The 15,951-nt window shown below is 52.5% G+C and overlaps 1 protein-coding gene across 3 annotated transcripts in view; it reads right to left on the reverse strand.

Annotated features, from left to right (window-relative positions):
• Positions 1–15,951, reverse strand: part of WNT7A (Wnt family member 7A) — a 62,620-nt gene that overhangs the window by 24,370 nt on the left and 22,299 nt on the right. For all 3 annotated transcript variants that reach the window (XM_078351696.1, XM_002758649.6, XM_078351695.1), the window contains one exon: positions 14,014–14,285. In XM_078351696.1, the coding sequence (XP_078207822.1) occupies positions 14,014–14,285 (272 nt within the window). The remainder of the gene's footprint in view (positions 1–14,013; positions 14,286–15,951) is intronic.

Genomic DNA, 15,951 nt, shown 5'->3' on the forward strand with positions numbered 1-15,951 from the left:
TCTTCCTCTGTCATTAGAATGTAACCCCTCTCAAATTCAGAAACGGTATATTATTTATCTCAGACTTCAGTGCCTAAAACAGAGTTGGCATATAGGGATTTGGCTCTCTGGTTTAGAAATGAACACTATCAGGGAACACACCAGGGGCTGGCCCCCTCTAACTTTTTAAAGGCTGGGAAATAATCTCAGGTGCCAGTGAATGTTGGCTGAATAAATATGTTTTTCCTTTTCCCTTATTTACTTGTTCAGCATTTCCAATTAGACGGAGCTTCCTGATGGCAGGGATCAGTTTTTAGTCATCTGTTGGTGTCTAAAATCTTGCACCTAAGGCAAAGAAGACACTCTATAAATTCTTAATGAATGAGTAAGTGGATGAATACACAAAAGAGAGGAAGTAGAGCTAGAGTGCTGCCTCTGAAGCCAGACTGCCTGAGTTCATATCCAGGCTCTCTGCTTATCAACAACTTTATGACCTTGGGTGAGCTACTGAACCTCTCTGTGCCTCAGTTTCCTCATTTGTAAAAGGGAGACAATGCCAGGACTGACTTCACAGAGTTCTTATGAGAATTTTGGGAACTCATGCCTATGAAGTAATTAGAACCGTGCTGGAGTAAGACAAAAGCTGTACAGGTATAAAATATTCATGTGCTGCTGGCCCACTGGAGCCAATATCGAAGGCGCAGAGGGAAAAAGGTGGGAGGGCAGCTTCTGTCTGGGCCTGTGCTGTTCCCACAGGAGGCCTTCTGGAGCAGCCACTCTAACTTTTCCCAGCCACACTGGGATCACTTGGCAAAGTACCAATATTATGTCAGGTGGCCATGAGTGCTACGAAGAAAAACAACACGTGGAAGGGAGCAGGAAGCGGAGAGACAGACTGGTGGGCGGGTTCAAATATGGTGCTCAGGAAAGGCCTCCTTGAGAGGTGATATTTGAGCAAAGACTTGAGGAGGTGAGAGGGTGGATGTCTGTGGGGAGAGCTTTCCAGGCAGAGGGAATGGCAAGTGCAAGGGGCCTGGGGCAGGGACATACCAAATGGGTGTGAGGAGCAGCAGGAAGACCGCTGCAGGGTAACAGAGAGAATGAAGGGGAAGGAGACAGGGTGAGGGAGGGGCCTGTGAGCAACGGTAAAGGCTTCTGCATGTTCTCTGGGTGAGATGGGAGCCATTGCGAGATTATAAGTGAGGTGGCAGGGTTTAACCCACATTTGAAAAGCCTGCAGAGGCCCAAGTTAGTAGGCTGGTGTGCTCCTGCAGGGAAGAGACGCTGATGGATAGGACCTTGGGGTGAGGGGACTACTGTGCTATGTCAGTGAAGAGATGCTGGTGGATAGGACCTTGGGGTGAGGGGACTACTGTGCTATGTCAGGCAAGAGATGCTGATGGATAGGACCTTGGGGTGAGGGGACTACTGTGCTATGTCAGTGAAGAGATGCTGGTGGATAGGACCTTGGGGTGAGGGGACTACTGTGCTATGTCAGGCAAGAGATGCTGATGGATAGGACCTTGGGGTGAGGGGACTGCTGTGCTATGTCAGAGAAGAGATGCTGGTGGATAGGACCTTGGGGTGAGGGGACTGCTGTGCTATGTCAGAGAAGAGATGCTGGTGGATAGGACCTTGGGGTGAGGGGACTACTGTGCTATGTCAGGGAAGAGCTGCTGGTGGCTTGGACTCTGGGGTAGAGGACTGTTGTGTCACTGTAGGGAAGAGATGTCATGGCTTGGACCGTGAACTCGGTGGTATAAGTTATTAAGCGGCAGATTCTGGACAGATGTAGGTGGAACTGACATGTTGAATGTGGGGTATGAAAGAAAGAAAAGCGTCATGGCCAAGGCCAGGGCCAGGATTTGGCTTATACAACTAGAAGACTGCAGACACTATTTACTGAACCAGGGGATGGAGACAAAGACACGATCAGTTTTGTGGGAGAAAGATCAGGAGTTAGGTTGGGATAGATGAGTGCTCACGGACCAGTAGACATCCGAAGCAGGGAGACAGGGTGGGCGGCTGGATGTGTGGGGCTTATGTTTGGGAGGCAGGTCTGGGCTGGAGACTGGACTTTATCAACAACTTTTAAGGTCCTGGCAGGTGGTGTGTACTTGGGTATGTGTGGCATAGGGCTGAAAGGACAAGGGCAGAGGCCCCCCTCTGGAGATGGCTACTCAGCAGGAATGAAAGACGCAGGAGGACATCACCTATCTTGGATAAAGGAGGACCAGTGTGGCCTTGCCATGGCTTGGTGTCCTGTGGCCCTCCCTGCTCAGCGCAGCAGAAAATCTCAATCGTGACCTGGACTGCTCCTCCTCTCAAGTCCACTAGCACACTCTACAGCCAGTACACGGACAAAGCAGAGTTTCAGACGTAGAACAGTCCTTAGGAATAAAATGTAACAATTGAGACTTGCCAGTGGCTTTAAAATCACTACTACTACTGATACTAACAATGATATTCATAACAGCAGCAACTGCCTTCCAAGCACTCATTGTGCCTGAGAGCGTAGGATGAGGCACTCTAGGGGCATTACTCACGTCAGCTGCACAACAGCTCTGACAAGTAGATTCTCACTGCCTTCTTCTCAATGAGGAAACTGAGGCTCGAGAATGGTGACAGCCCAAGGACACAGAGGAAACAAGTGGCACAGTCAGGGCTCTTATCGGAGCTCTTTCCCCCTTTCCACATCCAGGCCATCGCACCTCCCTGCATGGTCTGGCCAGAAGCTCCTGACCTGCCTCCCATCCAAAAGTCTCAGCCCAGCAGATAACACCTCCAGGGTACTGAGCAGCCCCCAACCAGAGCCTCAGCTGCCTCACCTGCAAAACGAGCACAGTTATACTGCTCACCTGGAGCATAGCTGTGAGACTTGGCCAAGAAAAGATGTTTAAAAAAAAAACGGTCTTGCAAATCACCAAGTGTTTTACCAATGTCATTTCAGAATCCTTTTTTTTTTTTTCCCCTGAGATGGAGTCTCACTCTGTCACCCAGGCTGGAGTACAGCGGCACAATCTCAGCTCACTGCAACCTCTGCCTCCCAGGTTCAAGCGATTCTTCTTCCTCAGCCTCCTGAGTAGCTGGGATTACAGGCACACGCCACCTCACCCAGCTAATTTTTGTATTTTTAGTAGAGATGGGTTTCTCCATGTTGGCCAGGCTGGTCTCAAACTCCTGACCTCAGGTGATCCACCTACCCTCGGCCTCCTAAAGTGCTGGGATTACAGGTGTGAGCCATCATGCCTGGCTTTGTTGGAATCTTGATTATTTCAAAATACTACCAATCCATCCAGGTGCAGACACACACACACACACACACACACACACACACACACACACACACACACAATTTAGGATTAACAAGAGGCTGCACCAAGGATGGACAGAAGTTGGGTTGCAGAGTTGGGATGGCTGGAGGGTATCCGGGCTCAGATGCTTTTTACCTGGGCAATCTCAAGCATACCACTGAACTGCTCACTGCCTCAATTTCCTCATCTGTTAAATATGAATGACAAGTGACCCTTTCCCATGAGATCATTTACAAAGAGCATTTGGAATGAGGCCAGCACATGGAAGGGCAGGTCTGCAAGCACACAGTGTCTTGCAGTGAGCAGCTGAGTGCTGACCTCACTGCCCATGCCCGCCATGGCCTGGGGAGGCTATAAGACCCTGAGTCCAGCTCTCCTGCCCAGGAGCCTGGGATCCCTGCTCACATTCACTGCCTGGATCTCAGCTGCCCATCCGAGAAATGGAGTTACCAAGGGTCCCCAAAGATGTTGGGCTAATCAAATGGAATAACCCAGAAAGAGCACCTAGAACCCCACCCAGGACAGAGCAAGAGCAAGTGCTCACCACTATGAGCAGCCTTGACAGTGTCTCAGTGCACACTGAAAGGCGGTGACTTAAAGAAGTGCCTTTGTCAGGCAAGGAGTCCTTCCTAGGGACACAGTTGCACCTGGATTTCTCTTCAAAAGACACAACTGTTGAGGATTAGGAAAAGTGACAGCTGCCAGCTCCTGGTGCCAGACCCTCCAGAACACCTTGTTTCTCCCTCCCTCTGGGACCACTCCTGCCCCTCTTCTTGCCCACCTTCCTCCCATCACTCAGCTACCCTCCCTCCCTCTTCCCAGCAGCTCTGATAATACCCAGGAGTCCCAGTCCCCCTTCTGAGGACAAAGGCGCCAATTGTCCGTGGTGGGCGCCTTTTGACTTGGTCTCACCATGGTGTAACTGAGCTTCTGACTCTACTTCACCTGGGGGCTCTCAGGGCCTCACCATGCTGCCCCCTCTCCACCTCAGGTGGGTTTCAAATGAGTTTCCAGCTGCAGGGCCAGCAGCCACACTGGGAATTCCTTCCAAGAGAAATCAGACAGCCAGCATCTGAGACCCCCTTGGGCTGGCAGAAGGCCAGGGAGGTGACAAGATGAGCTTCCACTGCCTCTGAGACCTCTGCGGGTCCCTTAGCAGTAGCACCAACATCTCAGCCCTTACTCCATGCCCGCCACTCTAAGACAGTGATGTCCAACAGAACTTCCTGCTACCATGGAACCATCTAGTAGAAAGCCATGATCCATAGGTGGCTACTGAGCACTTGAAACATGGACTGTGAAACAGAATTTTAAATCTTATTTATTTGTACCTCATTTAAATTTAAGTAGCCCCATGTGGCTTGTGATCATATTGGACAGTGCAGCTATAAGCACTTTAAATTCTTTTAATCATGTAACCCTCATAACACTCTAGGGCGCTACTAAGTGTCCCTGGAGAAACTGAGGCACAGAGAGGCAGAGTAACATGGCCAAGACCACACAGCCAGCAAGCAGCAAAGCCAGGAGTGGACTCCAGAGCCCACCTCAGAGCACAAGGCACACCCTCCTCCCACCTGCCCCCTGTGCAAGCGTGGGAATGAGAAGGCAGAGACAGACACACCCAACCCCACTGCCTGCAGTGCTCTGGTCGCTGTTTGTGACATGGCCTAGGATGTGTGCCACTTTATGTCACCAAGAGTATGCCAGGCCCAGGTGGGGCTCTGGGAGACACTGAGGCAAGTCTCATGACTGCCTGGAAGGCTCCCTCACTGTCCTTTATCAGGCTGAACAAGCCCAGAAACTCTGCTAAAAGAGGAGGTGCCCTGGTCCCTGCACAGGGCATGGGTTCCTGTCTGGGCATCTCCTTGTCCAGTTTACCCTGAACCCCCATGATAGCCTGGGGCCCCTCACATGCCAGGGTGCCATGCAGAATCACCTTCTCTTACAACCAAGTTCCTCCCTGGCCCTGACATGTCCTCTCCCAGGCAGAGGGTGTTGGCCCAAGGACTGTCCCAAGGCTGCAGTGACAGAATGGGAGAGGACACACGTGTGCATGCCTGGATAACCCACAACCCAGATGACCACATAGCATTTGGGGGCTGAGGACTGTAGTCTCCAAGTTCCCCAATTCAGAGGATCTGTGAATCTTAGGGGAACATCTTGGAATCACAGCATTTCAGAATCAGGAGACTGTGGGCATAAAAGCACCTGAGTCCAAGACCCCTGGGGCTGGGAGCATAGTTTGAGGTTAAGACCTGCATCTGGAGCTGGACTGCTTGGGTTTACATCCCAGGGCTGCACCTGCCAGCTGTGTCACATTAAGCAACTTTCTTAACCTCTCTGTGCTTCCATTTTCTTATTTGTAAAATCGAGAGAACAGAGAATGCTAACCTTATAAGACTAAGGTGGGTATTAAATTAGTACCTATATTTCAAGTGATTTATTAGAATTGTGTCCATATTCTCCCAGCAGATGAAAACCTTCCCTCCACCTGCACCACCTGCTCTGACAGGGACCACATCCACCTTCCTGGGAGTAAGTTCCTTCTCAGTTCAACTGCCTTTTCCCCATATTCTTCCATCCTGTGGGTCCTGGTCCTGCCTGCCACCCTCCCAACCACACCACCCCCAGTCCTCAGGGACTGCAGGATGGTGACACCTTCCTGAGGCTGCCCCACTCAAGGCTGAGCCACCTGACTCCTCCCAGGCCTGGGTGTCCAGGGCTTCCTCAGGGCCTGCTCTGGCTGCCCATGTCCATCCAGGTTGGGGGTTGGGTGGTCTTAGCAGCCCAGAGCAAAGTGGGATGCCAGGGACCAGGTCCTGTGAAGCTGGGGCCACAGACGTTTCCAGTCTCTGGGAAGGGCTGCCCCTGCCTCTACCTATGTGGCCTCTCTTATCTCATCCCCTTCCTCCCCAGGCACCATCCACTGCTATCACTGTGGCATCACTGACAGGACCTGGCTGGGCCCTGCCCTTGCTGTGTCATCGGAGAAAACTGGCAAAACCTCCGGCCTCGTGGGCACCCTCCGCCCCAGCCTGGGCTGGTCCCCCTCCAACCCGTCCTTGGTAGCTTCCTCTCTGGTCTCGTCTGGGCTCCTTCCTCTGGGCCCACACACCCTGGCCTGGTCATTTCACTAGGCTTTTCTCAAGCCCACCACGGACCTCCTGGCCCCTACCTCAGCCTCTCATCCAGCCCAGCTCCCCTGCCCTAGCCAGCTCCAGGGAGCAGAAGGGAGGTCTGAGCCGGGAGCCAGGGTGCAGCTCTCGCCTCTCCACTCCCTTGGTGTGTGTGGCCTTGGCAGGGGCCCTCCAGGTCTGGGTCTCAGTCTCTCATTGATTAAATGCTCACAGAAGAGAGAATCTCCAGTTCTAAAACAATCCTACAGTTTTCCTTCACACTGTCCTGAGGCCGCTGTTCTTGACAGAGGAGGCTAGGGAGGGTTCTCAGATTTAGCCCATATATAGGCTGAAAAATGAACCCTGACCTAAACTTACACCTCATGGAAAAGTTAATTCAAAGCGATCACAGAACCTTTCAGAAATTATGCTAACTGAAATAAGCCAGGCATGAAAGAACAAAAACTATATAATTGCCTTTTACGTGGGGTGCCTAGAGCAGTCAGATTCATAGAGACGGGAAGTGGAAAGGTGGGTGCCAGGGGCTTGGGTGTGTGTGGGAGGGGGACATGGGAGGTGGTTGTTGAACAGGGACAGAGCATCCATTTGGGAAGATGATAAAGTTCTGAGGTGGGGATGGCACACAACAGTGCCAGTGTGCGTAGTGCCACTGGGTGCACACCTCAGAATGCCTGACTCGGCAAGTTTCATGCTAAGTATATTTTATCACAATTAAAAATAAATAAACGTGGGCCGGGCGCGGTGGCTCATGCCTGTAATCGCAGCACTTTGGGAGGCCGAGGTGGGTGGATCAAAAGGTCAAGAGATCGAGACCATCCTGGTCAACATGGTGAAACGCTGTCTCTACTAAAGATACAAAAAATTAGCTGGGCATGGTGGCGTGTGCCTGTAATCCCAGCTACTCAGGAGGCTGAGGCAGGAGAATTGCCTGAACCCAGGAGGCGGAGGTTGCGGTGAGCCGAGATCGCGCCATTGCACTCCAGCCTGGGTAACAAGAGTGAAACTCCGTCTCAAAAATAAATAAATAAATAAATAAATAAATAAATAAATAAATAAACAAACATGTAACATACAATTTGAAAAAGAAAGAAATTTTAGTTGATTTTTTTAATTAACAAATTTTAAAAAAAGCAAGTCACGGAGAAATGCAAAACATAAAACTTTTAGGAAAAAAACAGGAAAATCTTTGGGATCTAGGGCTGAGCAAAGAGTTTTTAGACAATATCAAAGGCACAATCCATTTGAGGAAAAATAGATCCACTGAAACTTATCAATGAAAACAAAGTTAAACACTTTTGCTCTGTGAAAGACCCTATGAAGATGATAAAAAAGACATGCTACAGACTGGGAAAATATATTTGCCAACTGCATGTATGACCAAATACTAGCTTCTAGAATATATAAAGAAATATCCAAACTCACCAGTAAAAAGTAAACTACCTATTTAGAGAAGAGGCAAAAAGACATACACAGATGCTACACCAGAGAGAACACCCAGATGGCAAGCACCTGAAAAGATGTTCAACGTCATTAGCCATTCAGGAGATGCTGATCAAAGCCACGATGAGGTATGACATACATCTATCAGAATGGCAAAAAAAAAAAAAAAAATTAAAAACAGTGATAAACCAAATGCTGCTGAGGACGTGAAAAAATGGTGCCACTCACACATTGCTAGCAGGAATATAAAACAGCACAAACACTCTTCCACAAAACGGAAAACAGTTTGGCCCCTTCTTACAAAGCTATACAGATAGCTACTGTGCATTTGTGCTCTTGCACATTTTATCCTAGAGAAATCGAACCTTACATTGACAAAAAACCTATACACATATGTTCGCGGCAGCTTTATGTGTAATAGTCAAAACGTGCAAACAACCCAGACACCCTTCAACAGGTGAATGGCAAAACTAACTGTGGAGCCTCTGTGCCCTGGAATACTATTCAGCCACTGATCCACAACACTCGAAGGAGACTTGAGGGAATTGTGCTGAATGAAAAGAAGTTCATCTCGAGAGGTTATACTGTAAGATTCACCTGTGTGAAATTGTTAAAATAATGAAATTATAAAAGTGGAAAACAGATCATCTGTGTGACATTGTTAAAACAACAAAATTATAAAAGTGGAGAAGAAATCAGCACTTGCTGGGGATTAGGGAGGGGAAGGGAAGTAGAAGGGGCAATACAAGGGCAGCCTGGGGACCACTGCGTGCTCTGCATCTTGACTGTCCCAGCATCAGCGTCCTAGTTGTGATGTTGTCTTATAGTTTTGCAAGCTGTCACCATTGGGAGAAACTGGGCAAAGGGTACACAGGATCTCTCCATATTCTACAATTGCATGTGAATTTACAATTATCTCCATATCAGCTCAACTCAAAAACACAAACTCAGTTAAATCTGAATTTGAGATAAATGACAAATCATTTTGTAGTATGTCTTGTGCAATAGTTGGGACATACTTATAAGAATATTATTTGTTGTTTATCTCAAATTCAACTCTAAGTGGGGATCCTGTATATACCTGGCAACCCTCCTCCTGGAAATCCCCCCAAGAAAGAGCAAGCCCTTGCCATGTCATTTGTTCACTCAACAAATATTGCTTGAGCACTTCCTATGCACCAGGCGCTGTTCTAGGCACAGGGGTGAACTTAGGCCATTGCTACCCTTGTGGTGCTGCCCTGCAGCGGGAGGCAACAAGCAATTCAGATGCACAGAGCTGTGCAAATGAGATCATTCTGTATGGTGGTTTCACATGCAAGTAAAGCAGAATGACGGGGAAAGACGAGGCAGACAGTGGGGAGGGAAGTTGGGGAGGACTTCCCTGGCAAGGCGACATCTGAGCGGGGACTTCAAGGAATAGAAGGAGGTAGTTCTGCAAAGATTTAAGGGGAGAGCTTTTCTGACAGAGGAAGCGGCCTGTGGAAAGGCCCTGGGGTGGGAATAAGCTTGGTTGACTGTGGGAGTGTGTGATTGGAGGGTGGTGTGTGGGAGAGTAGTTGGAGACAAGATTGGGGTCCAATGGTCCTAAGAACCCCGTGTCATTCCCCACCCTGCATGTCAGACCTTGAGACCCTCCCTTCTTCCTGCCTTGGAAGAAGCCAAGGCTCTGAAGGGCTACGATGTGCCCAAGGCTATTCTTGATCCAAGTCCCCTGAGTCCTGGCTGCAAGCCATTCCATTCTGAAGGGCGAGAACCCACACCTGTGCCCAGGGGCGGGGCAGGAATGGAGGGCACAGAAGCCTGAGGATGCCTCCTTCCAGCCTGGCCTGGCCAGTCAGCTTCGGGCTGGGTGGAGCCTGGCTCCTCAGGCCCTCAACATGCCACCACTGGCCACTCTATCTGGTCAAATATGCAAGTGGCCCTCGGAACTGCAGAGAGGAGCATAGCTGAGCAGGTCTTATCTGGGCTCCACCCCAGCTGCCAGGGGCTGGTTCCTGGTGTCCCCTGACTCACACGCCCGCCTGCGGCCAGGGCAGGGGTGGGAATCCAGCTCCCAGGAGCACCCAGACCAGACGGGGCAGGGCAGGAAGGGACAAGACCGACACCCCTCCGTGTGCAAGAGGCTGGGCAGGGACTGGGAGGTGACTTTTCACTCCGGTGGAATTCCATCCCCCTGAGCTCACCTCCCTTGGAGCAAGCGGCGCATTCCAGCAGGGGCCAGCCCTGTCCCAGCTGGGCCCCCATCCCCAGGGCTGCCTCTCCTGGGCTCAGTCACCACACTCTCATGAAGGGGTTGCTGAGGGCCCCTCTCCCCCAGGCCCCCTGGAGCTCCCTGGTACACTTCTCTCTCTGTACAGTAAGTCCTCAAAAGCCTGGCTTGCCAGATACAATATTATCATGGAGGCTCAGAGACCCCTGGCTCTTGGCTGCCCTTCCAGGTCTAGGAAGCAGCTGCCCAGGCTTCTCTGCAATCCCACAGAGGGATATCTACATGCACTCACAAATGCACCCAGAAGGCGCAGGTTCTCCTGCTTCTCCTCCAGCCTCCCTGACTGCCCTTCCCTTCCCATAGCCCTCCTGTCTGAGTACCCATTTGCCTAGGCTGTGGCCCAGGCTCTCTCCGGCTTTCCCCCTTTAACCCTCCCACCAGGCAATCCTACAAATACCAGGGCTTCTGTTACCCTCCTGCCCCTCTACCCCAAACACACCTGAGACAGCTCCTACCCATTATGCTTCCTAAACAGTCTCCCCAGCCATGCGCCCCGAGGTCCCTGCTGGGTTTAGGCACCAACCGTGGCCACAGCCGCTTCACTCTGTACTCCACTCTATCCCAGACAGGGCCAGAAACCTGCCGAGCACTGCCCCACCAAAGCCTCTTCTGGGCACCTCCAGCCTAAGACGAAGTCCCACTCCTTGTTCTGACATTTAAGGTCAAGTGTTCCATGTAGCCCCCTCTGCAGCCTCATCACTCATCCTCCCCAGCCTCAGCCACACGGAGCCCCCACAGCTTGCTTTGTTAGGAATTCATGCTTTTTGAACATGCCTGTGCTGCTGGGACTGCCCTCTTCCTTCCTGATGCTTCGTCCACCAGGAGGACTCCTTATCCTTCCAAGCCCTGCTGAGAGTTCCCTTCTTCTGCCCAGCACTCCAGTCTTCAAGAGGAAACAAACCACTCTTCCTCTGACCTCTTCTCTGCACTTTCTGTATCACGCTTCTCCTACAATGTGTATCCCTGAATCAGAAGTTTTGCTTCTTGTACCTGATTCTCTCACTAGACTGAGCATCTAGTCTTGAGGGCAAAGACTGTGGGTAATTTCCTTGCTGTCCAAAAGGCTGGAAAGAAATTATTCAAAGCCACAAAGATTCCACCATCCAATGATTTCAACACAATGCCTCTGACCCTTCCCTTCCTCCCACCTGAGGAGGCTGTGATCCCACACAACACATGCTAGGCTGTGAATTTCATATTCTAGGACCCCGACCTGAGTGGCCACTGATTTCAATCCAAAATGCCAATAGGGGAAACTATAATTCTAAAGTCACATTGCCAAAAGCTATTGGCACCTAACCATTCTGATTCGGCCTGCAGACCACACAATTGATGAGGCAGTGAGGGAAAAAAGGGATTCCCCCCCGCCCCCCCGCTGCAGCCTCCCCGCAGTGCTGCCCCTTCCCCATGGCCTACACCGGGCTGGGCTCAGACTCAAACTGGAGACCTGTGAGGGCAGGACATCCCTGCAGCATTTACTCCCCCTTGTCTGCCAGGGGAGTCAGGGGCTCTCCTGCAGCCCTGGGGCAGCCCCTCATCAGGTCTGCAGAAGCCACATGGTGCACCCCCCTCACCCTGGCCTCCCCACTTCCCCTTCTCTCACACAAGCTGCCAACAAGCCCCAGAGCCTGTGGTCAGGTTGAGTCTTGTTTCCTTGCAGCAGGAGTGAGGGAGCGGGTGATAAACACATCTGCGAGCCTTTCCGAGGCGCTCAGCCAGGAGCTGTGGCAGGCTGGCCCCTTTGCTCCCATTGGTTCCCCAACTCTGCCATGCATGGGGCCCATGGCAGCCTGTCGGGTGGGGGCTCCTGGGGTGGGGTCCCATGCCTTCAAGTAAATGGCATGTTGCAAAATCCTGGGGAACCGACTGGCACCAGTCAGAACACGGTGAGGGTCATAGTCCTAATCAACAGATGTGGCAACTGAGGCCAGAAGAGAATCTGGAACCCACAACAGCTGGTGGCTGTCTTTGTTTCTGCCTTTGTTGGGACTCTTGGGGTGACCCATGGCAGCATGTGAGGGTCTGGCCACCTGGGGCCAGGCCAGAAGACCACCTTGCCATGCTTTGGCTGAGTGGAGTGTGTAGTCACTGACCTAAGTCCCCAGGGGTCCGCTGGTACCCTCACTGAGCCTCCATTTCCACCCCTGTGGCACAAGGGGTGGGGCAGGTGTGGCTCAGGCCTTTCTCTGCATATACCAGTGAGCCCGCAGTCCTACCTCTTGGCTCAGGAAGTACATGGTGCCTATAGAACTGCTTTTCTATAAAGCCAGCCCCAAGGGTCCTCCCTAACCAGAGAGCATGGGGCAGGCAGGGGATTTATGGCCCTCTGCTGGGCTTCCCTGAGCTGGGAGAGCTGTTCCTGCTCAGAAACACCAGGTCAGGCACGGCCTGCCCTCCACCCAGACCCAGTTCCTGACCCCACTCAAGGTAGCCTTCTGCCTCCCAAGGGTCTTTGACTTCTGCCCTTCTCCTGCCCCGGAACCATCAGTGGCTCCCCAGCAACCCCAAGGCACTCATCCGTTCATTCCATACCTATTTGTAGAGTGCCTGCTGCGTGCCTGACTCAGGAGTGCTGCTGTGGCTGGGACAGCCCAGGCCTCCATCCTCAGGGTGCTCACAGTCTAGAGAGGGGAGAAAGCCATGGAACGAGGCAACCTCCGAGAAAAGGCTAGGAAGGAATGGAAAGGGAGGCCTCTCTGGGGATAGAACATCACGGCTGAAACCTGAAGGACAAGGAGATGGCAGCCGCAGGCAGATCCAGGGGCAGAACATAAGGCTGTGCTCCTTGGCCCATCCCACAGGGGCTCCCCTTTCAGGGGTTCACAGACCAGCCAGTGTGGTTCCTAACTGGCTCCCTGCCCCTACCTCTGGGCTTGTGTCCATTTCTCCCCCACTCACCAGACCTTGGCTGCCTCCATCTCCCTTCCCTGCCTACTCAAACCTCACTCATCTTTTGGGGGTTATCTCCTCCAGAAAGCCCATTGAGATTGGTCTTATAACCTCTGACACTTCCCTGTGTCTGCGTCACCCATGGGCTCATGGCAGCACGACAGAGCAACCACATAAACCTCACACTGGTGGAGCTGGGTGGCTCACAGAAAACACTCCCACAGGACCCAACCTGGCCCTGACTTGCTGCGGGCCTGCTATTCTCTCCTTTAATTCTCACCATGGCCCAGCCAGGTGAGGAAACTGAGGCTCGAGAGGGAAGCCACTTGTCCTCCTCCAGTCTGCCTGGAGAAAGTGAGGGCTTTAAGGGCAGGAGGGAGCCTGGGACCTGGGACCTGGGACCTGCAGGGTGATCTGATCAGAAAAACTGGGAGGAAGGAGCAGCTGGGACCCCTGCAGGGATGTGCCACCCTGGGCAGGAGCTCCCAGCCATGGGACTAGACAGGCAGGACCTGGTAATTTCCCCCAGGACATCATCCTGGGGCAGACCAGGTGAGCAATTCTGTGTGACTCACCAAGGCCACCTGGGAGGCTCTGACACACAGGATGTGGCCAGAAGCCTGAGAAAAGGGAGGGAGGGAGAGAAAAAAGGAGGGAAGGAGGAAGGAAGGAAGGGAGCAAGGGAGAAAGGCTTATTTGGCCCCTCCCAAGGATAAGAGTTCACATCTGTCCCTCTTCCCATCTTGCTGGGTAACATCCAATTTGTCTTAAGGGAGACTCAGTTATCCAACTTCTCCAGTAACTGACAAGCTTCATGCCATACACAAATCCTGACCAGCCACAAGCTGATGCCAGCGCCAAGCAGAATGCGGCTGAGGGCAGAGCCCTGTGGCTCCTCACCAGACACCCAGCACCAGATGTTACAAACAAGCCATTTTGCAGCGTCTCCACGAGCGCTGCCCAGCTGCCCTCCCTGGCTGCCTACCTTTCGGCCTGCCTCGTTATTGTGCAAGTTCATGAGAGTCCGGGCATTCTGCTTGATCTCCCGGGCATCCACAAAGACCTTGGCGAAGCCGATGCCGTAGCGGATGTCGGCAGAGCAGCCACCCCACTTCCAGCCCTCGTCCCGGTGGTACTGGCCTTGCTTCTCCTTGTCACAGCCGCAGTCGCTCAGGTTGCCCTGGGTACAGGCAGCTGTGATGGCGTGGGCTACACCAGCGGCAATGATGGCGTAGGTGAATGCGGCCTCCCGGCTCCCTGCGAGGAGAGAAGAGGGGACAAGCTGAGGTCAGGTCCGCGGCATCTGGGAGGAGGCTGGGCCTGACTAAGGACTGAGGCTGAGCTTGATGCAATGGCTCTCCAAAGCTCGACTGAGTACCTATTCCTAACTTCCAACAAAGCTCCCTCTTGGGGTGCTGAGTTGAGCACCTCCCATTATGCACATACCCATTCAACCTCCAGTTCCCTGGGGAGTCGACTGGGTGATAAAGGAAGAAGGCATGGCTGGTTGCCCAGGCTCTGGAAGGCCAGATTGGGGGGACTCCTCTAGCCCATCAGTCCCCACTCCCCACTCCCGAGCACACTTGACATGACCATGTAACCTGCACACGTGCACAAAGCTCACAGCATCGTAAAGCAGTATTTCTCCAACACCCACAGAGGGCACTGGCTCTGGAGCCAGAAGGCCTGAGTTTGAATCCCAGGAACATGAATCCCGGGCTCTGTGACTATTAGCCACGGACTACCCCTTCCTGCACCTCAGTCTCTCTGGCTGTAAAATGGGGGCATGTCATTGGTAGCTTTCTCATGGCCATGAGGGAGAACAAGAGTTGGTCCATGCAAAGCTCTTGGCTCCATGTTTGGTTCATACCTGCACCCTAGCTCTTGTTTCTATGACCACTGTTATTCTTTCCGTGTGTCGCTTGCTATTTCAGATGTCCATCCCCTCCCTTCTTCTGTGGCCTCCTCACTAGACTGTATCTCCACTGGAGGGACAGGGTCCTGAGCAGCTGGGGTGCAGGAGACAGTGTGGGCAGGTAGACACTCAGAGCTGACATAAATAGGGTGCTGCTACCTAGCCTCTTAGCCTCTCTGGGCTTCAGTCTCCTCAGCTGCAAAATGGGTTAGAAGGCTATGTCTGCTGTACAGGTGAAGATGGACAAAAGCAACGGATGAGAAGCCCTGTGAGTGGTGTAAGCCCTGAGGAGCGCTGGGCAAGTTCTCTCTCATGTAGCCTGGGTGGGTTTCAGGGAAGGCACCTGGAAGAAGAGGCCCCTGAGCCTGGAGCAGGCAAAGGGGGGCCAGAGAAGGTGTTTCAGAATGCTGGGATGGAGATGGCTTAAGCAGTGTGTGAGGAGGTGGATGAATTGCTCCAAGCTGCTTCCAGCCTCAGGTCACTTTGTCCCATGCCCAGGGAGGTTCTTTCCTCACCCACCTCCTCATTCGCCTTGGGGCCTCTCTCCCCAGGAGGGAGATCGACACAAACAACTTGCCCCCCCACCCAAATCACTGCCCTCCCACCCTGCAGAAGGTAGGCCTGTCCACCTGCTGGCCTGGATGGCTTCCATACCAGGGCTGGCTTTGCCGTGGTGTGCCATGCCAGCCCACCCACGGTGTCCCTGCTAACACAGGGGCTCTGGAGCCAGAAGGCCTGGGCTCAAGTCCCAGCTCTGCCACTTACTGACTGGGACTTGGGGGGGCTCATTCTCCTCTCAGCACCTCAGTCTCCTCATTGATGAAATGTGGAGAGTGCCAACATCTACCTGACAGGAGCTGCTGAGAAGATAGAGGAGGGGGCCATGCCAAATGCAGAAATGAGTAGCCAGTGCCTGGCTCCACATACATGAAATTTGGCACCCAGGGGAATGTAGCCCCTGGGGAGCTCAACTCCACCTTTGGGATTGGGAAAGGATGTTATCTGAGC

Source organism: Callithrix jacchus, chromosome 15 (assembly GCF_049354715.1).
Source record: "Callithrix jacchus isolate 240 chromosome 15, calJac240_pri, whole genome shotgun sequence".
Taxonomy (NCBI): Eukaryota; Metazoa; Chordata; class Mammalia; order Primates; family Cebidae; genus Callithrix; species Callithrix jacchus.